Source organism: Hirundo rustica, chromosome 6 (assembly GCF_015227805.2).
Source record: "Hirundo rustica isolate bHirRus1 chromosome 6, bHirRus1.pri.v3, whole genome shotgun sequence".
In the NCBI taxonomy this organism is placed as follows: Eukaryota; Metazoa; Chordata; class Aves; order Passeriformes; family Hirundinidae; genus Hirundo; species Hirundo rustica.
The window spans coordinates 22,032,037-22,053,177 of NC_053455.1; the positions used below are offsets into that span (position 1 = coordinate 22,032,037).

General features: G+C 39.6%; 1 protein-coding gene and 1 long non-coding RNA gene across 3 annotated transcripts; one reads left to right on the top strand and one right to left on the bottom strand.

Moving 5' to 3' along the window:
* The first annotated feature begins 1,427 nt into the window (after positions 1 to 1,427).
* On the top strand, positions 1,428 to 17,413 carry SNW1 (SNW domain containing 1). Of its 2 annotated transcripts, XM_040068458.2 has the most exons (14): positions 1,428 to 1,524; positions 2,546 to 2,699; positions 5,029 to 5,190; positions 8,685 to 8,780; positions 8,871 to 8,977; positions 9,811 to 9,915; positions 10,015 to 10,084; positions 10,850 to 10,915; positions 12,179 to 12,295; positions 12,637 to 12,778; positions 14,409 to 14,505; positions 15,314 to 15,431; positions 16,410 to 16,573; positions 16,650 to 17,413. In XM_040068458.2, exons 1-14 carry the CDS (start codon positions 1,511 to 1,513, stop codon positions 16,852 to 16,854), a joined length of 1,617 nt encoding a protein of 538 aa, XP_039924392.1. In that variant the 5' UTR covers positions 1,428 to 1,510; the 3' UTR covers positions 16,855 to 17,413. The 2 variants fall into 2 exon arrangements, with proteins under 2 accessions (XP_039924392.1, XP_039924391.1); XM_040068457.1 differs by having other exon boundaries at positions 8,685 to 8,977.
* Positions 17,414 to 17,446: 33 nt separating this feature from the next.
* LOC120754635 (uncharacterized) lies at positions 17,447 to 21,109 on the bottom strand. The gene is made up of 3 exons (XR_005701493.2): positions 20,701 to 21,109; positions 19,291 to 19,398; positions 17,447 to 17,470 (listed from the first exon to the last, which is right to left on the bottom strand). It is a non-coding gene; the product is annotated as an uncharacterized LOC120754635 (long non-coding RNA).
* Between the last annotated feature and the right edge of the window lie 32 nt (positions 21,110 to 21,141).

Here is a 21,141-nt window from a genome sequence, read left to right on the forward strand (position 1 = left end):
TTCCCTGTCTGGCTTCTCTTTCTCTTCTAGATGAACTGTGCCTGGCTCAGTGGGAGTCTTCTGCCTTTGTTTCACTAGATGTGACCCAGCAATAGCAACTACTAATTATTAACCATCTTTGGTTATATATGGTGCTATATATTGCCACTTTAACTCAAATAGTGACTTTCCTATATAAAGCTCCACCTAGTTCCTGTGTATTACAACTTCCTGAGAAGTATTTTTCCATATTCCAAATTTTAATTATACTCTAAAGAGTGCATCTCTTTATTTGATTTAAAGAACTCCTGTGTAACATATTGTCTTGGTTTGGAAAGACAAGTATCTGCTAGGGAAAGCTGGAACTCCCCTTGGAGAATGTAAACCCCCTCCCCCTAGATTATTATAATTTTGCAATTAGGGGCTTTCAGCAAAGATATGGGAATAGGAATAACAGTATTTTTACTAGGAATATTAAAAATACAAATGTAGCAGTAAAAAAAAAAAACCCAAAAACAAACAAACAAAAAATAAAAGAAGCAAGCAAACAAACGAAAATCCTAGAAACCCAGACAGTGTCAGAAATACAACCTAACACTCTGTTGGTCAAGGTGTTGGAAGCAATCCAAATGAATCCTCCTGGAGTAACAGATGCGGTTCTGTTGGAGTAGATACGATCCTGTAGAACGGGTCCAGTGACGGTGAGATGTGTCTGGTCTTCCTCTGGAATGTGAAACAGACCTCCTTGGTGTTTCTGACTCCCAGTTTTTATCTTAGTGGGAATGGTTGGCTCCTCCCACTGGGAGACTTAAAGTGACATAAAAATATTGATTTAAAATAGAAAAACTTCTGCATTAAAAAGGAATTGTGCTGTCTGTGTTAAATGGGCATCCATATGTGTCTGTGTTTGCAATATGTAACCAAAAATGTGTATTCTGTTTTCCATCTGTAGAAACTGGTTGGGAGGATGTTTTCTTTATCTCTCATATAAACCATTACTCATAGCTCGAGGGGGGAGGGGGCAGATGTCTTCTTTTAATAGGCCAGCTGTTAAAACCAAATGTAGCAATATTCTGTATCTCTTCCAAGGCCCATCCTCCCTCCAGGGAGATATCTTCTGTTAGCAGGCCATTAAGGCACACCACATGAGTGATACAATTACATCATCTCATTGTGAGATTTCCGAGCAGCAGGCATCAGAATAAATTTTATTCCAACCCATTTGCTATATATTTTCTGCTTTTTACTTGGACATTTTCATCTGGATGAACCGTGAAGTTACCGAACTTGCTGGAGACTGTGAATAATGCAGGGGAGCGGAATAGGATGGCTGAAGAAATTACCGGGGATACTGTAAAACTACACCTCCCAGGATGCCTTGCGGCCTACCGCGTCCGCCGCCGCGCCGCAAGTAACTGCAACGGAAACTACAACTCCCAGGCCACACTGCGGCTAAGGCGCATGTGCAGGTGTCGCCAACTTCTCTCTCCTCGGCGGCCCGGCTGTGGAGCGGACGGCGTACGCGGTCAAGATGGCGCTCACCAGGTTGGTCGGGTGGGCCCAGCCGGGCCGTGAGGGCGCTTTGCACCCCCCACTAGCCGGCCCGGCGATTCCCTGCCGCGCTGCGGAGCTCCGCCGACGGGAGCGGCCGCCTTTAGGGAGTGCGCTGAGGGACCGCGGCCTGTTCTGGGCACTGGCCCGCCGGCCGGGCCGCGGCCGCAGGGGTTGCGGGGAGGGCCGGGAGGGCCGAGGGGAGCCCTGGCGGGAGCGGGTGTCTGTCCCCTGGTCAGGGCTCTGCTTCTTTCGCGTGTTCGCTGCGGGTGGGCGGAGCTCCTACGCCTCGGTTGGGGCTGTGGGGTTTTATCGAGGTTTCTTCACCGTCAGAGAGGGCGAGCGGTCTTTGTTACGTGTTGTAGTGCCTCTCCCAGGGCATGGGAGCGCAGTTCCGGTGGCTGCCCCGGAATCTCGGGTTTCTCTGGTTACTTTCTTACTAAATGCACAAAAGGGCTCTGTAGAGAAGAAGAGCTGAAGAAGGGGAAGTGAAGAAATTTGGGTTCTACTTGCCCTTGGCAGGGAGGTGTCAAGCGTTGCGAGGGGAGGTTGTCCGATCTGTCTGTCGGTGTTTGCCTTGAGAGAAAGGAAGAGCGAGTCATTGGGACTAGAGACATAGGAACATAGTATTTCTTTCCTATTCGTAGTTGCGTAGAGAATACCAGTGATATGTAACATTCCTGTTGGAAAACGAGCATTGTAACTCTTCTGTTCAAACACGATGTGAATGTGGGTGAATTTAGCAGTAGTTTTTTTAGGAATCTTCCAGAATGCTGAGAAAGCACACGTTGCCTTAGCCGCTCTAATCTCAGAAGTTACTGAATCTCAGAAGTTGCTCTCGTACTTATGAGTGCAATGCTCAAGTTTCATAAATTTTTCTTAGTACAGAGTGATTGTAGAGAAAGTATTAACTTAGAAAAAAGTTAACTCAAGCATAGTTGAGTGTCCGTGAGTGAAGTTACCAGAATAAACTTTTTATGTCTTTCTCTTTTGGTTGCTGCCCATGGATGTCCAGTTTTTTGCCAGCTCCAACCCAGCTGTCCCAAGATCAGCTAGAACTAGAAGAAAGAGCAAGAGCTCAGAGATCCAGGCAGACTGCTCTGGTCTCATCACGAAGGGAACCACCCCCATATGGTTACCGGAAAGGATGGATACCACGGGCACTAGAGGTAAGTATTTAAATTGATGCACTAGTAGTGTGTCTGCTAAAGGGAAAAAAAAAATCTGAAGTAGAAATAAATTCTGAGTGCCTTGAATGTAGCTGAGAATTGTGCAAAACCTTACAACGTGCATCATCCAGACCACTTGATATATTCTTGTGTTGGGAGAAGTTCTAATCCAACAGATTTCTTAAAACATTTGATGGTAAACAGGGTGGTCTGTGTCTCTTCAGAGACTGTTGTGTTGTAATATGGAAATGTGTCTGTGGTCCCTTGGGTTTACAGTCTGTGAACACAGGGTTCCCCTGAGAAAGACATCCATATTGTTCCTTGTTAGTGTTAAATACACATTCTGGATTATAGCTGAAATAAGTGAATGTGTGTGTATCAGAGAAGAGAACATTCATGTGTTCTGTTTAAAAAGATAGCTGCTGTCAGGGGTCAAAATTATTACAGTTGGAAGGAAATTTAGTCAAATATTTGTTGTTTAAGTATGTTACTGGCTAAAGGATTTTAGACAATGTTGTGTGCCATTTGTTATAATCCTTATAATCTGAACTGAAACTGCTGAAGGTAGAAAGAAAATGGAAATGTGTAGCACTGATTACAAAACTGTTTTAGTACAGTCTCTCACTGTGAGCCGGAAAAACCTTACATTTTGAAGTGATTCTTGACAATAACTTCTGAGACCTGTGCTGAGGAGTCTTTTGGGACCAAGCATGCTGTTGAGGTTTTATTACAGTAGTTCATGTATGATCCTACATTGTTTCCAAATAACATAATTTCATCAGCTTGTAACAACGTTGCCCTTATTTATGTTTGAGTGCCATTTTTGTAAATCAAACACTGTTCTGTGGTGATCCATGTACTTCCAAGTAGTAGTTCTAGTGGTTCACTGAAAGAAAACATTCTTATGTGGGTACAGCATTAAGTCATATGCTGTGTATGTGTGATGTCAAAAATTAGACTTTCATTATACCCAGTGTAGGTTTCCCTTCCTACACTGCTGAGTACTAGAGTTAGTATTTTAGTGCTTATTCTTTCTTAATGTTAATAAAGAAATTTTTTTTAAGAAGCCAGGTGCTGAAAGTTTGGAAAGAGTTTGCAGCACCACTTGGCCACAAATTAATACACATCCCAGAAAGCCTATTAAGGGCTCCTTTCTCTTCAGAAATAAGTGTAAATTGCAGTAAATGCTTTCAAAGCATAACCTTTTCCAGTGACCCTGGACTGCCATTGCTGGATACTGCAAAACTTGTTCTTAATATATAAAGAGTTGTGGGGGGAAAAAAAAATGGAAGAATGACTGAATTTGGTTTTGGCTAATACTTTAACAACTCATTGTTGAATGTGGGACATCCAGTGGAAAACTTCAGATAATGAAGACTGTGTTTCAAGGGGCATTTGCAGACGGTATAAGCACACTGTCCCTGTTTGGAAATGTTCTTTTTGGTCATTTCTAGTCGCAGTTCATTCCATCCCAGTGGTGGTAACCACTGGGTCACATGGTGAGAATGGAGGGAGATTGATCTGCTCAATACACACATTCCTTTTTCTTTTTTTTTTTAATCTGTTTTGTTACCAGACTCCAGAGAAAGGGAGAGATGCTCATGCTGCTTTAAGCAAATGCTTCTTCCAAAGAGTTGTATTTGAAACAGTAGCCTGAAGTTGTTTTGTGCATGGTACCACTGCATCCTATGTGGTACTGGGCCAGGATGATCTGCTTTAAGAAGTCTTTTGGTTATCTGCTTATTAAATGCTTTTACACCAAGAGGGGAGAGGAATAAACTGTAAGAATATTGGGCTTTGGGTGCTGGCCCAATTTTCAGGGTGTTTACATGTCAAAGTAAGGAAATGTTTGACACATGTAGCGTTGTAAAGCTATGAGCTACAGGCTTTGAAAAGAGTGGAATGTTTTTTTTATCTTCTTCATTATTGTGTGAAAAGCAACAAATAACCAGTAGAAGTCTTCATAAAAATGCTGCTCTTGTAATTTTAGTATCCACTGTTGCTTTATCTCAGAAGGTCAGTTTTTGAAGTTCTAATTAATTCCTCACATGAGAATTAAATACTTAATTTTGTATTGTCTGTAGCATAGTATTGCCTGCACATTCTAGTCAGTAATATCTCTTCCTACTTTGTGCCAGGAATAATTACTGCAAGATGTCTCTCCTTTTCAGTGTCTTTTAATAACTGTAAGTTCTCTCATTAATTGCTCTCTTACCAGTGAAATAATTAAGTTACTGGAGCATTTGTTTCTGTTGAAATCAGTCTGTTCTTCCATTCCATTTTGCATTTTTTTGTCTTTTGGACATTCACTACTTTTTCTTTTCTGTAGGATTTTGGAGATGGGGGTGCTTTCCCAGAAATTCATGTGGCCCAATATCCATTGGATATGGGCCGAAAGAAGAAAATGTCGAATGCTTTGGCTGTTCAGGTGGATGCAGAAGGAAAAATAAAATACGATGCAATTGCTCGACAAGGACAGTCAAAGGACAAGGTAATACTACTTCCAATATGTCAGCTGGAATGTATACTTGGAAAAGTTGTATGTACACGTTGCATATACTTGAACTCATTGGTCTGGCATGAGCCACATGGATTGTGTCCTCTTTTCTTGTTTAAGAACGAAAATAATGTCAGACAGAAATTGTGATCTTCTCTATAGTATAATTAAAAGATAAAGCAAAAATGGTGAAAATCTTTGTACAGAACTTACTTGATGGCTTAGCAGTTTTCTTTTTCCAATGAAAGCAAGAAACTGAAAACAATTCTGCAGCCTCATTTCAGTGTGTAGAGAGAGGGGGCAAAAAACTGGACAGAAAACACAGTGGCCTCATTCCAACAGGTCAACGTGTCTTTGTGTTTGAGGCCTCAGAGCTGGATGCAGCACACCAGCTTGTGTCTCACTAGAGCAAAGTAGAGGGCCAGAATCACCTCCCTCAAACTGCTGGCCACACTGCTTTTGATGTAGCTCAGCATAAAATTGACTTTCTGTGCTGCAACAGGTATTTGAAACAATTTCACTGGAAACAGCAGAACTACTATTGCTTGATTTGATTTGCTTTGCAGGAGGAAGTATTGGCAGATATGTCATAGAGACCAGTTCTTCACTGATCTGTGTTGAGTTGAGTAATGTGGAAAATTTTCTCTTAAGAGCTTCTGATAGTACAGTGTCAGTAGGATTAGATACAGAAGTTTCATTTTGCAGAGAGCTGCAGCCATAATTCAATATTTCTTCAATCTTAATACTTAGACCTAAAAGAAACAGATACTTAGCAGCCTGCCAGAAATGAGATTGAGTTTATAAACCTATTCTAGGAGCTACTTGTTTGGTGTGAGTTAGGAAGCAAATTTTGCGTTCGCTACAGCTTATGGATTTTTTGAAGTTGAATTTAGTATTCTGCCTTTTTGTAGAGGCAGCAGTTCCATCACCCAGCCCCTATCTTTAGATGACTTGTCAGCAGTTTCCACTGTTGCAGTGGTTCATCTCCCTTGCATCTGTTCCCTTGCGTATTTAAAAAATTGTTGCTTCAGAGAATTTTCCTTGAAAAATACTGACATAAATGTGATAGTCTGACAAGCCTCCTGTTTGGGTTTGGCAGAAGGTCTGCTAGACATGAAATGCTGGATAACATTGACAGGCCTGGATGCATGACCTTATGGATCTGCGAATGGAGTTCCGTCTGGTTGTCGAGATGAATGATTTCTAGCAAAGTTATGTGGTTAGCTCTTGTGCTGCTCTAAATTCTTTCAGTACTTTCTCTACTTACATTACTAAAAGCCAGGCTAAATAAAGCATCAGTAGTGATATATTTCGGTGAGACTTATGCTGTCCCCTTATTAGGAAAATAAGAACATGTAATTCTATCCCATGTTTTTATGAAGAGAGAAGAAAGAGTGAAATCAAGGAGTGGAACTGTTAATGGAACTTCCTTTTATCCAGCAAGAATAAATTTATGTGCTGGAGTTGGATTTCTTCTTCACAGCCCAAGGCTCTGGCTTATTTGTTAATGGAGAAAAAAAACAGTCACAAGGCTTATTTACAAGTTTTTCTTCCCAAGATTGTCAGTTCAATCAAAACATTTATAAGAGAGTTATTGCATTGTTGAAGGAAGTCTTTGTCACAGCTATGGAACAGGTCAAGAGAACATGAATCTAACTCAACTCATCAGAAGTGTTACTTACTTGCAACTTATTTGCCTTTGTGGCAGAGCTTGGTTTTAGAGTTTGTTACCAGTTTTTTATCTGGTGTGTGTACCCGGCTTACAACAGTGCAATCTTAACAATTTCTAAAATTTTATATGCTGTGTTTGGAGAAACCATTCTTTGACAAGGAAGGAATTCATGCTGCATTGCTTGATAGTAAATTCTTGATTTACATATAGGATTGATGAACACTGTACAGGGCTGGTTGGGATATATTGAACAAAAAATGTTGCAGTTTTCTGTGTAGCAAATTAAGAATTTTCTATCAAGATGCTTGCATCTTGATTGCAATGGTGTGCAGATTTCTATTTGCTGCCTGTTAAGGCTGCCCCAGCCAGGAAATCATGTAACTGCAGCAAAACTTGAGGTTTTTCTTTCTGCCTAGAAGGAAATTTCTGCTTTTCAGTAGTAATCAGTGTGAAATATATAAAACACAGGCTGGTGCTTCCTTTCAAATTCTGTAGATTGAAGAATGGTAGTGGATGGGCACAGTACAATATCAAACATTGCCAGTCTCTTCTCTAACTTACATGAATGAAATGTCTCAACATTACTTGTAAAATAAGATGTCTAGAAAAACAACAAAAAGAACTATAAATTCTGTCTGCCTCTTTGTATCACTTCAGAAAAGGACTACAGTGAAAACATGCAAGTGTATAAAGTTTTTGATGGCAACAGAAATATTTGTATTTTCAGGATAGCCTAATCTATATTATATATTTCTTCCACAATAAAGCATCTTGCCATTTGCGTGCAATACTTCAGAGTTTAAATAGTTCATATAGATCATTTGTACCTTGGTGTAAAGTAGTTTTTAGATCGCTCTTGGATCACCACAATCAGTATCTTCTTTTTTTTTTTTTTGGGGGGGTGGGGATGCTCTAAAGCTCCTTCAGCATACTTTGTTCTTCATGTTCTTCTTTAGCAAGACACTTGGACTTATGAGTTAATTACCATAGAGGAACACTTCTCTTCAGATGTCTTTCATTCAGCATCTGAGAAGCTGGAATATTACTGATATTAATTCAAAGGATTAAAATTTTAGGAGTGAAGGCTGAGAAGCAGAAAATGGCTCTCATGTGATTAATTAATGCTGAGGCTAAAGGTTAATTTTGTAGTTGGACATGTAGTTGGACTTTTATCCCTTTAAACTAAAACTTCCTATTTTGTTGGATACATGGGAAGCATAAATATAATACAATACATTTTTCCCTGAAGCCATCTAATAGTGTTCTTTCCCTGTACTTAAAATTGGGACTTAAAGCTGCCAGCTGCTAGCTGCATGTTTTGTGAAAACTCAAGTACCTATATAAGGAAAAGTGTCAAGACCAGATTTCTCAAGTATTTATTTTTTCAAGAAAACAGTAAACATAATAAAATTTTAAAAATCTAGATGCTGGAAAATACTTGTATCAAATTCTTGAGTAAACCTTGAAAACAAAGTGAAATGTGCGGGATTTTATCAGTTTGGGATCCCTAAAAAAGGGAAAATACTAGGAATGGGAAGCAGAAAACTGCTGTCTAATGCCAATTCTGAGAGCATCTTATACAATTATATTTGTTTATTTGATTACTCCATCTGTAAAATGGGGTCCAGAGTATATATTTAACCAGGTCTTCTATGAGAGTAATTGAACAATATGTAACTGTGTAATTGTAATATACTTATAGTTTTATATTAATTTTAATTAGTACCCAAAGTATAGTCTAAGCCTCAAGCATTTCTTTTGATATAGGTACATTTATTCCTGTTCACCAGCACTAGTAAAATCTAATGTCTTCCAGGTTATTTACAGCAAGTACACAGATCTTGTGCCAAAAGAGGTCATGAATGTGGATGATCCTGAACTGCAAAGACCAGATGAGGAGGCAATTAGAGAGGTACTGTATGCACTGATGTGCCTCGTTAGCAGTGGTAGGCTTTATGTCTTGCAATGGCATGAGATGTATACTGTGGTATTTTTTCTTCAGATAACAGAGAAGACAAGAGCAGCCTTGGAGAAATCAGTCTCCCAAAAAGTTGCAGCAGCCATGCCAGTTCGAGCTGCTGACAAGCTGGCTCCTGCACAGTACATTCGGTATGTAGTGCTGGTGTTTGTGTGAGATGTTGATATACAGAACAGATCAAAATTGGCATATTTTTTGAATTTCGGAGAGCAGAAATTCCTCTTGAATTCTGTTCTTCCATAAGGAATATGAAACTGGCTTCTGTATTTTGAATTAACCCGCTGATTATCACCTGGTTTGAAGTGTGTAGAAATATGTCTTTAACATGTCGTGAGTTATGGCACTTTGGAGGAGTTATTGTTTTAGCAACAAAACACAGATTTGCCAGGCATCACTATTAATGATGCTGCCGTGGAAGTGAAGTATTTACTGTAAGTTTCAAGCCACAACACGGCTTGTAAGAAAGTTCTTCCTTCACAGAAAATGAGCGTTTGGAAACAACTGGAATTATGAGGAGGCTACTACTTATTTATGATGATTTTATGTTTCAAACACATAAAATTTCATGGCAGGGTTACACTTGGCTTGAGGTTAATTCTGAAAAAAAGTGTGTGAAGAGGTTCTTAATGAACAGTAAGAAGACACCTGGGCTTCACAGACATAGGTAGGGAGTATGTGACAAGCTGTATGTACTCTACTTGTTTTTCTTCTATTTCAGAATCTAGGTTGAAATGGGAGAATATGACCCTGAAGAGAAGTTACATTCTGTCTGGTGTAACTGAGTCTGCACACGTCTGTGCAGTATCATCTGTGCAGTTGCCTGCTGCTGACATTCATAGTGGGGTAGTCTTAAACTGTTGTGGATAAAATGAAACCACAGCTAGAGCAGTGAACTGAGTAAAAATGGAGCTGGGAAAGGAATATCTAGCTGTGTGCAGAGAACTGAGCTCTCTGTTTTATTCAGGTACACACCATCACAGCAAGGAGTTGCATTCAACTCTGGAGCAAAACAGAGAGTCATTAGGATGGTGGAAATGCAGAAGGACCCTATGGAGCCTCCAAGATTCAAGTAAGTATTAACAGCTTGTTCATGGCAAATAGAAGATTCTGAAGTGTATTTCTGTGCAACATGCTGATTGTAATTGTAATTGTTTTCTTAATTGCTCAGAATTAACAAGAAGATTCCACGAGGACCACCATCTCCTCCAGCACCTGTAATGCACTCTCCAAGTAGAAAGGTATGAAATGCCATAATGTTCTCAGTTTTGAAGGCTTAGGTAGGCCCACAAATTCTTCTTTGATCTAGTTTCATTTCTGGGTGCCTTCTCCTTACTGATCTTTGGATGTGATGTTAAGTGATGAAACTTGGTGTCCAGTGCAGTCTTTTTGTTTATTTTCTTTCTTTTTTTCATTTGAGCAGTTCTGAAAGTAGCTGTCTTTTCATTTATCCTATCAGAGGTTGAGTAGGTATCTCATATATTTTATGCAGAACTACATTGCTGAATTTGTTCATGGCATGAACGAGTTGACCAAGCCTAGTTACTCTTATGTTGCTTTTAGACAACACTGTTAAACTAATCCTTAATAACACTAACTTGTGTCATTAAGGATTAGCTCCTTATGAGAGATGAGTGTTTGGTACAGCTGGAATAGCTACTAAATGCGCAGATGTTAGCAAGCTGGCTGTGAGTTCAGCCTCTGTGATGAAAGTTTAGGAAGATGCTCAAGAGCCCTTGGGACTTTATTCAGTGTTGGCAAAGATACAGTGGAAAAATAAATTCCCTGGCAGAGGGTTTGGAGCCAGCTGATCTCTAAGGTCCCTTCCAATCAAACCATTCCTTGATTCTGTAATCTTACTGCTGCTAAGAAGAGTTGGGGTTTTGTTGTGGAATCCTGAACTTTCTACTCTTACTTCAATAGTTTCATAGCTGTCTTTGAGAAAGAAAACAGTATTTCCTTTTACTATAAATCTGAAGATTACTTTGCTTCTTCTCTTAAATCAGATGACTGTGAAAGAGCAGCAAGAGTGGAAAATTCCTCCATGCATTTCAAACTGGAAAAATGCAAAGGTAATTAAGTTGTCGTAAATTTAATTTTTATTTATTTATTTATTTAATTAATTTTATTTATTTTATTTATTTAAATGATTTAAGCTTGAACAGTACTGATTTTAAACATCTAGGGTTAGGTAAACTGGCTGCTTCCGGCATAGAGAACACACGATGATACAGTTCATTTTTCTTCCATTTGGTATATAAGGATTGTCCAATTGAGAGTATAGAACTGAGGGCAAATATGTTACTTCATGGCAGAGATTGTAAATTTTGAGAGGAAAAAAATATATTGGTGAAAATTCCCATAATAGTGCAGTCCAAAGTCAAAATCTCTGAAGGTCGCAAAGTAAAGCCACCTAAACTGAAAAAGAACAGAGTACCAGAGACCCAAGCATGTTTCTTTTAATACTGCAGTTTGTATTTCTGGAAAGTTTCCCTTGATGCATTCTTTCATTAATTAATTTTTATCACTGGTCAGCTGGCTGTTTTTGTTCCTTGTTTGTTATGTATGTTCTGTCGTTTTGATTTTTATCAATACATTAAGTTTATGCTCCTATAGATGAGAGAATTTATTTGCTGCAGTAACTGGTCTAATCATTCTGAAACGTACTGAACTGTTGTCCTGAGACAGCCTCTTCAAATGGAGGGAGGACAAGCTGCATGTTTGGATGTTATTTTTTTTTCCCTACCCCAACACAGCTGTCTAACTGGGACTGACGCTAATTAGGAGATCAAATTTTAGGTTACAGATGCTAAAACAAAATTTTCTAGACCTCACCAAAAAAATCTTAAAATATAATCTATAAATAATTTTGAGGTTCAGCTTTGGAAAATAAAATTGGTATTTAGTGTGTCTTACTTTTGCTGACTGCCTTGTCCCTTTCTCATTTTGAATCAGCTAATCTCTTAACAGATATGGAGACAGTTTAGGTAAAACAATTATTAAGCAGAAAATGGTAAAACAGCTTAGAGACTTGAGAAGCGATTATCTGTAGTTCTTAACACAAAACAAAAAGTGGACCTTATCACTTGAAAACTGTCTTTTGTCCTAAGATGAACCTTGAAGGGAAGCTGTGATTTGGATTTGGTGGGAGGGTGGAACTAGAGTGAAGCTTTGTATGGCAAGAATTTGAAGTACCTGTGAAAAGGAGATCCATTGAGGCATAATGATGGGCTGTGAATTTTCTGTGTGTTTGTTTTCTTACTCAACAAATATAATAATGCTTGTTACTACAAATACTGTTTCTGTGATTAACTGCCTCTCTGTTTCTACTGTAGGGTTACACCATTCCATTAGATAAGCGTCTGGCTGCAGATGGCAGAGGATTGCAGACTGTTCATATTAATGAAAACTTTGCCAAACTTGCTGAGGCACTCTATATTGCTGACAGAAAGGTCAGGTAGTTCTTTAAACTGTTTTGTTCCATATAGTTTTACCATCTTTGTATGTTAATTTCCTTCAGAAAATCAGCTGTGAATAGGCTATAGCTTTTTGATTTCTCCTGCTTCTTTGCTAACGTAAGACCTTAACCACACTATCTCTGAAACATGGGCTCAGCATAGGTTAAGTTATTGGAAGTCATGGGTCTTGTCTCTCAGCTCTTACTGCTGATGGGCTTTAAGCTTCCTAATTTTGGCTTCATTTCTGTCCTGTTTACTAGCTGACTCCGTGACAGATGTGCTTGTATCCCAGGTTCTACGCTTTCCATATTTTTAACCACGTCTTATTTCTGCAGGCTCGTGAGGCAGTAGAGATGCGTGCCCAGGTGGAGAGGAAGATGGCTCAGAAAGAAAAGGAGAAACATGAAGAAAAGCTCAGAGAAATGGCTCAGAAAGCTAGGGAGAGAAGAGCAGGGATCAAAACCCATGTTGAAAAAGGTAATTTCTTTGTTATTAAGATGGCAATGGCTTTTTTAACACTGTGAAGTGTGGTTCTGGAGCAATAATCTGAGAACTTAAAATATCTAAATACTAGCTGAAGTTTCTAAGTATCACATCAGTTCATGTCTTTATTGGTTAATTCACTGGCTGGTTTGATGGGATGCGGGTTTGAACCTCACATCAGTATGTTGGTGTATACAGGTTTAGGACATTGAGAATTTTTGAGCTAATAATGCATTAGTGCAAGTGATGGCTTTCATGGACAGTTCTAAACTAATTTTTTTAAGCTTATTGCAGACGAAGGGCAGCTTTGTCTAGAACTGAACCATATTTAAGCTTTTAAAGGTGGTAGATGCACTATTCTGGCTCTTGCACTGTTGCAACTGATCTTGCAGAGCTGCAATTTTGTTGGCCGGTAGGCCCCAAACAGCCCTGCTGCCAACCTAACTAAATTGTCTCCATTGTGCTAAGTCTTACATTCTGATTGAAATTACACTTCCAAAATCAAGATGATGAACTTTGAGAGCAGTTAGGATCTCTGCAGAAGGTGGAGGGATATGGTCATATGCCAAATCCTGCAGCTGGGATGTATTAACCTCTTACCAACAGTCTGGGGGCTGGCCAGCTGGAGAACCACTCTGTTGGAAAGGACCCAGGAGTTGTAGTGAACAATATGCTGAATATAAGCCAGCAGTGTGCCTTGGCAACACTAGTGCTAAGGGCATACAAAGCTGCATCTGCAGGATGAGCAGTAAGTCAAGGGAAGTAATAATTTCCTTTTACTGGGGACCTGTTGGACTGCATCTGCAATACTTTGTGCAGTTATGGGCCTCCATGTACAAGAAAGACATTGGTAAATGGGAGACAGTTCAGTGGAAGGCCATCAGAATGGTCATGGGGCTCAAGTAACTGCCTGTTCAGGAGATGCTGAGACAATGAGGCTTGTTCTGCTAGGAGATGATGTGCCATTGGGGCCAGTTAATGGAAAGGTTACCTACAAGGTCATTCCACAATGATCCTTAAATGATCATCAGAGCTCTTCACCAAGTTGTTTGGTGGAAGAATGAGACAGTGGTCAAGAGCTGAAGTAGGAGGTTTCAACTATGTGTCAGGAGAAAAATTTTCACCATGAAGACAAACAGCAGTGGAGCAGGTTGACTAGGAAATCTGTCAGTCTCTATCCTTTAGGTTTTCCTCACCTGAGTGGGAAAAAGCCTTGACCAGCCTGAATTTCTGATCACTGATACTGTATCACAGAATGTTCTTCAAAACATGTAAATCTCTGCGTGTTTCAATGATATTTTTATGCTTAGAATATAATGATCTGTAAATGTTTTAGGATATTAATCCCTAGACGGACAATTATTCTAAGCTCTTAGAAGTTGCAAGAACACAGTGTTAGGATATGTCTCCTTTGGCTTACCAAGGACAGTCACTTGCTTCGGGCATAAGAAAGCTGTGGTGTTCGTGTGTTCAGTTTATTTAAAGTGTAACGTTATAAATAATGCTAAGGGTCACTACTCTTCTGTAAGAGAATACTGAATTGAATTACTCTGCCAATGTCTATGGCATAATTAATTCAAACTTCAAATATTTGTCTATAATGAGCAATCTCGTACTTGTTCAGAGGATGGGGAAGCTAGAGAAAGAGATGAAATCAGACATGACCGGCGCAAAGAGAGACAGCACGACAGAAATCTTTCCCGGGCAGCCCCGGATAAAAGGTGAGTCACAAAAAAAAGCTGGTTTATTCCTCTGCTGGCACTGGCTTCTCCACTAGGCAACCTGTTACTGGGCTTTCCTTTTCTTGATGTATGTGCCTGAATTGAATCTTGTGGAGATAGTGACTGGTATGAAGCAGTTTGTTCATTGTATGAAAAGGTATTAAAATACTGCAGTACTCTCTTCAGAACATACAATTTTTCATGTGAATGGGAGGGGTGTGCTGTGTTGGTTTTGGGTGGGTTTTTCTTCAGCAGGACTTAAGTATGTTCAGGTTTAATTAACATGTTGACAGCAGAGATTGAAACCTGAATCTTCTAATTTGGTGAAACCAGTTACCAATAGTGGCTTTGTTTCTTGAAACTATTCATTTTAAGTAAGCTTAGATTTATGAAGGTAGGCTGAAGTATCTTATTAGCTGAAGCCACTGAGCTTTCTGAGTGCAAAGCAAATGGTTTCTGGATGTCTAAAGTCTCTTGATATGTTGAAATGGAATTGTTCAGCCTTTCCAGCATATAAGTACACTGATTCTTGCAAAAAAATAAATATGACATTTTAGACCAAGTCAGCTTTATGGGAATTGCAGATAGTGGAAAGCAAATTTAAATGTCATGCCCAGCTGTACGTGACTTTTCCAAATGTTTCCTTTGCCAGGAGACAAATTTTCAAGTTACCTAGTAAGGAAAAACAGCAGTCAAAATCTGGCTCCTGAGGCAAATCATTAGCAAGAAATACAAGATCAGGTTGCAATTGAGCATGTCAACAAGTATGGTTTACTGACCTCATAAAACTTTCAAATTTTTAATTCAGGTCAAAGCTGCAAAGAAATGAGAACAGAGATATCAGTGAAGTTATTGCCCTGGGGGTACCCAACCCCAGGCCATCCAATGAAATCCAATATGACCAGAGGCTGTTCAACCAGAGCAAGGTAAAATACTTTTTCACAGCTGTGTAGCTTTCTATGAGAAAATGTTCATCCTTCCTTTGTGGGTACAGCTAGAATAGTAAAAGGGAGCCAGTTCTCATAGTTGGTGTGGATACATTCAGAAAAAAAAACTCTTTACATAAGTGATTAAGAAAATATTGATTTCCTTTATCCAGAGCCTATGCAAAAAAAAAAAAAAAGTGTATAACTGGATTAAAGTTTTGTTTTGATTTTTCTCACTGGGGAGTGCAGAGAAAAACTATTTTGCATTCAAGCTGCAGTGACCTCATTTTCTTTTCTGGTACGAATGTCCTGACTGAATAGGAAATCTGCTTTCAGAGAAAAGTAAATACCTTCTGTTCCCAATACTGCTTGTGTTAATACTTCTGAAGATACAAACAGTTAACAGCAACATTTATTTTCCCTGAATTTTATACTATTCAGAGATGACAAAATAGATTGGGCTTCAGCAAATTCCTCAATAGACCTGCAGTTTGTCAATCACTCTTTTTCATGTCTCCAGTGAAAGACTTGCAGGCAAGAAGGGAAAGCTGATGAACAAAAATGAACAAGCAGACACTTCTACTTTCACAGTTTATATAAGCCCCTGTGTGATTTGGATCAGTCAGCTTAAATCATGTTTTTCTGAATAATACACATTTCTATATGGTTGTACTTAGCTATTACAGACAGCTGTACTTGCAGGGCGGACTGAAATGATCCATTATTCTGAAATATGGATGGCCTGTAATCTTGTTGCTATCTGGAAGAGTAGGACTGAGGCTTGTAATGTCATATGCTCTGGACTTAATCCCAGACCCAAAACCACTCCTATCCTCATTAAGTACTTGGATTAATTTGAAAATCAACCGTAAATCACACCATATCATCTTTGATTAACATCATCAGTGTATTTTGTTGTTAAAATAAGTTACCTGACATTTTGTCAGCTAACTTGGGCTGTTCTGCTGTTCTTTACAGGGTATGGACAGTGGCTTTGCTGGAGGAGAGGATGAAATTTATAATGTTTATGACCAGCCTTGGAGGAGTGGCAAGGATATGGCCCAAAACATCTACAGGCCAAGTAAGAATGTGGATAAGGACATGTATGGTGATGATCTAGAAGCTCGAATAAAGACCAACAGGTAAGGAAATAAATTTAAGAAATATTCTTAATTAGTACTCTGAATATAGTCAACTGAGTATCCTCTTCTCCTGCAGGTTTGTTCCTGATAAAGAGTTCTCTAACTCGGATCGTAACACCAGAGGCAGGGGCAGAGATGGACCAGTTCAGTTTGAGGAGGATCCATTTGGTTTGGACAAGTTTCTGGAAGAAGCTAAGCAACACGGTGGTTCTAAACGGCCATCGGACAGCAGCCGCCCTAAGGAACACGAGCATGAGAGCAAAAAGAGGAGGAAGGACTGAATGCCGCTGCTCCTTGAGAGGTAGGGAAATGGACTGCAAGCTTGGACTTCATGCAAAAGGATTTTTAATTCTGGGTGTACAGGATGGCATTGTAACACAGCAGTTCACAACTCTGGCCGTGTGGATATACACACACACAAATTCTTCTACACAGGACAGCTGCCTGAGGGGAGAGAAGACATGGACACCACTTTGAAACATTTCATAAGGGAATTAATTATTTGTTAGCAAGTTCTCTGACTTTTCTGATTCCCCGTTGCCCAGCATCTCAGGGTAAGAATGTAGCCCCCTTCCTACAGCTTTAGGTTTTGTAGGTAGCTAAAACTTTGACTTAATCTGTTAAAGGCTCTCCTGCTGTATATAATGATTGTCTTACACTGTAAACAGATGCTGGGGTGTTAATGATTCAGTGTTTTCATGTGGCTATTACAGTTTATTTGAACAAGGGAGGGGAAACAGCTGGATTCTGTTTTAAAGCAAGTACTCATTCATAGTTTCTCAGTAATCTTTATTTTAGTTCCTTTACATTTAGTGAAATAAAGCCTCCTTCCACCACTCACTCACGTGGATTCTTTCTTTGACTGCCTCTTCTACGGATCTGCTGTTTGAGAGTGAGCTGAAAACAATGGAAATTACCGAAATTAGCTAGACAAGAGGGTTTGTTATTTTTCATTTCTGATCCCCCAGAACCTTGATACAGAAAGCAGAAATGTTTATAACCAATTCAGTTTCATAAGCCCCAAGCCAGGGCTTTCCCGACAGGCAAGTTGAATATATATGCACAGCAATTGCTAGTTGTACTAGCAAAATGCATTTTAAAAGTTTGTGCCTTCAACTGGAATTAATAAAATGTATCTGTCTAAACCTAGCCTAGAAAAAAGTGGGAAAAGTGTGCACATATTCTAGAGAAGCCTCCATTTTTTAAGAAATGAAAGTAACTGCTGCTTGCCGTCTATTTTTTATTTAATTATAAAGAAGCCTCTTGGCTTGCACTTGTTGTGAGAGTATAGTTTTTAAAGCCTAGGCAGTTAAGTGCATGTGGCTATCCTTACAGCTTCAAGAATAAAAAGCAGTAAAAAATTACAGGAAATTGACACTAAATACTATGCTATTTCTAGTACCTAATTTGATAATTGCATACAGATAACATCATAGTTCAGCACAATTTATGAAGGACCAGCCTACTGCCCATCTAATCCCAGTTAAAAAGAGTCTTCATTTCTGCTTCCATTTTTGTACCACAGTTGGAACTTGCAGGTTGGTTCTTCTTGGGAATAGGTACTGAAGTAACCACAACCAACGATGATTATGCAGTAGTATGAAACGGGGCAAGTGAAATACTTCACTACAATCAAAATACTGCATCACTGAAGTCTCTCATCAATTCCTTTTACCATCTCCTAGCATTTAAAGTCTCAAAATAAGAAACTAGTTGACAAAAGGGTATTGAAGAATTATTATTAATTAATCAAAGGCTTGAACTGATTGTGTCTGATACACCAGCCTGCCTGTTGTTCATGGCTTCACTCTACTACACTGAGTAGTTTTAGCAGCTGAAGCACATAAAAGTCTGCAAGAAAATCCCCTATTTAGGCAACATACCAGATGCAAGTTTTGAATTATTCTGACATGAGAGCTCATAATAAATCAATAGCTTTGGGCACCCATTGACTCACTGTTCTTTATTCCTTATCTGTCAACACCACTGTGGGGAAAGCGGTGAGAGGGCTGTGCTCTGTTTCTGTGCTGGAGTCAAGCTGGAGGATACAGTTGTCTGGCTCTAGCTGACCAGTCAAGGATAGACACTTTTGTACGTGTACTGACCATTACACTGGCTCGATTACCATACACTAATGCCCTGAGATTGCCGAAGTCTTGTATTTTTTCCTTTACTAACATATAAAATATTGAAGATGGAGAGAACAAGACCCTATACTAAAGCAAATTTACAGTTGTCTTGAACACATGAAAGCAAGCAGCTGATTTCTCCTGTATGAAATGACAGCTGAAGAAAAATAAATTTCACTAAAGTTTGAAGCTTAGCATCACTTCCTTTATCATGTTCCCCCTGCCACTCAACATCCAGCTCAGATGTTGGAACCTACCTGCAGAAACCTGCATTACAAACTGCAAACTCATTGCATAGCAAATCCCAAACAGTTTTACTGTGTTCACATTACTTTAGCAGAGCAGAAGTTTTTAGTCTCTTCAGCGTGAGCTCCCTGATTTCTCTTACGATCTTGACCTCTAACAACTCAAGTTGTGGGGAGTGAATAAACAGAAGAGGTAATGATTTAAAAAACATCAAAAGCACAAAAGAGTGACAAAACCCTTAACCACACTTTGAAATAATATGGTAATATTTTCATGTTACTGAGTCTAGTTGAAACAGAGTCAATTTGTCACACTACTTCATTAAAGGAATTAGCACATTACCTTGGAACCTTCAAGAATGTGAGAGTCCTTCTGTAACACATTCTGAGCTTCCTCTGGAGTTGAGAATTTAATCCAGCAATAACGTCTGTGAAAGCCCGTATCTCTGTCCTAATTACCAGTTAAGAAAAAAAAAATGCAGTTACTATAAGAAACATTCCCATAGGCTGTTAAAAACTTTCTACTGACATTGAATATAAGGATTCAGAAATTACCAGAGGAACTGGCACACTTGCTGTTTCAAGAAGCCTTTTTCACTAAGATATCTGCTGTCAGTGACAGCATCAGGGGTCTAGCAAGGCTGTTCTACATCCCTTTCAATTTGAATCTAGCAATAATAACAAACAATCATGATCTTAAGATATAGCTGAAGCCTGGAATAATGTATAGACAGTAGTTTCAAGCTGCAGTATTTATCTACTAATAAGCTAGTCACAACAGAGCTGACATTTAATGGCCACAGTACTTGAAAAACATTCAGCAAGGTAAAGCAGCTTCTTAAGAGACTACACAACCAGAATGCAATTCAAAATGACAAGCACTAACTGCACTAAAAAAAAAAAGTTATTTTTGGAAATAATTTGCCAGTCAGAAAAGTCAGTTGTCAATAAACAGGAGATAATGAGGAAAAGCCAGGTGTATCCAAGTGCCTACTCTGATCCCACTCAGATCTCACAACAGCTCAGCCGCTCTCATCATCAGGCGTAACAGGCAACAATTCCAAACCACCTACAGGGTACTGACTGGTTTTAGTATCACAGTGATGTCTAAATTAGGCTGTCCTACACTAGTGATTTTTGTTCTTCGGGTTTTTAAGCATTAATGAAACTCTTCAAGTATTTACTGAATCTAAACGTACACACATGCATCACTTGAATCAGTGATGAAGGCGGGTTTGCATCACTTGAATCAGTGATGAAGGCGGGTTTGTAGTAAGGTACCAGACACTTTGCAACAAAACAATGCAGTATGACCTGGGCTTGAGGAAAAAATGTGACAGGCAGACACCTAAGCTTCAAGAGTTCAAAACAACCAGCCCGTTTCAAACTTTCTCCATTTCCAAACTAGTCCTCAATGGAAAGTAAACCCATCAGCTCCTAACTAAAGTTCACTACACACTGAGCTTAATTTAACAGGATTGCTTCATGTGGAGAAACACAAGCAGACAGAACCTTTACACTTTCAGCAACGGCCTGCAATTTACCTGCAAAGGAACGCCTTTTTTTTGACTGTTCCTCTCTAAAAAACTGCACTAGAGGCTACGATCCTCGACCTATACACTCAGAAGATAAACAGCCTAAGTGACAGAGGCATTGGCAGCACCCTGCAGAGATTATGGGGTTTGTGTTAGCCCTGCACTCTGGATGGGGTCTGAATCCCCAGCAGGAAAAGACGGTAGGTTCATACCCACACCTTTAGTTTTTGGCCAGTCAGACCAAGCACACAAAAACTTTATTCTCTGTCTTCTTCTAGAAGAATGGTAACACGATGACAGAGAAGCTCAAAGCACTTTCAGATTAATTATTCAGAAATGGCCGCATCAACAGGATGTAAAGGATGTACTTCATAAAGCTCTTTGAAAGCCAGTGGAAACTACTAAGCTTCAATAAGGCCGAGCGCTCGCAGACAAGTGGTGGCGCTCCTGGAAGGAGCTATGGATAGAGAGCATTGAAAAACCTCTCTAGAGTTCAAGGTGAGGCGTCCAGACTGCAGAGGAAGCGGGGAAGCTGCGTCGGGGCAAGGCCTCAGCCGCAGGAGCAGCCGGCGGCTCTTTCCCGCTTCGCCGAGAAGACACGAACTGCGGCCCGGAGGAGGCGCGGGTACTCACGAACGGCAGCTGGCACCTCTGCACCG

Bases quoted from the DNA above. Each gene is read 5' to 3' on its own strand.
- SNW1 (XM_040068457.1), top strand. The intron at 8,978-9,810 runs GTATGTAGTGCT...TGTTTTATTCAG, and splicing joins GCTCCTGCACAGTACATTCG to GTACACACCATCACAGCAAG. The intron at 12,779-14,408 runs GTAATTTCTTTG...GTACTTGTTCAG, and splicing joins CAAAACCCATGTTGAAAAAG to AGGATGGGGAAGCTAGAGAA.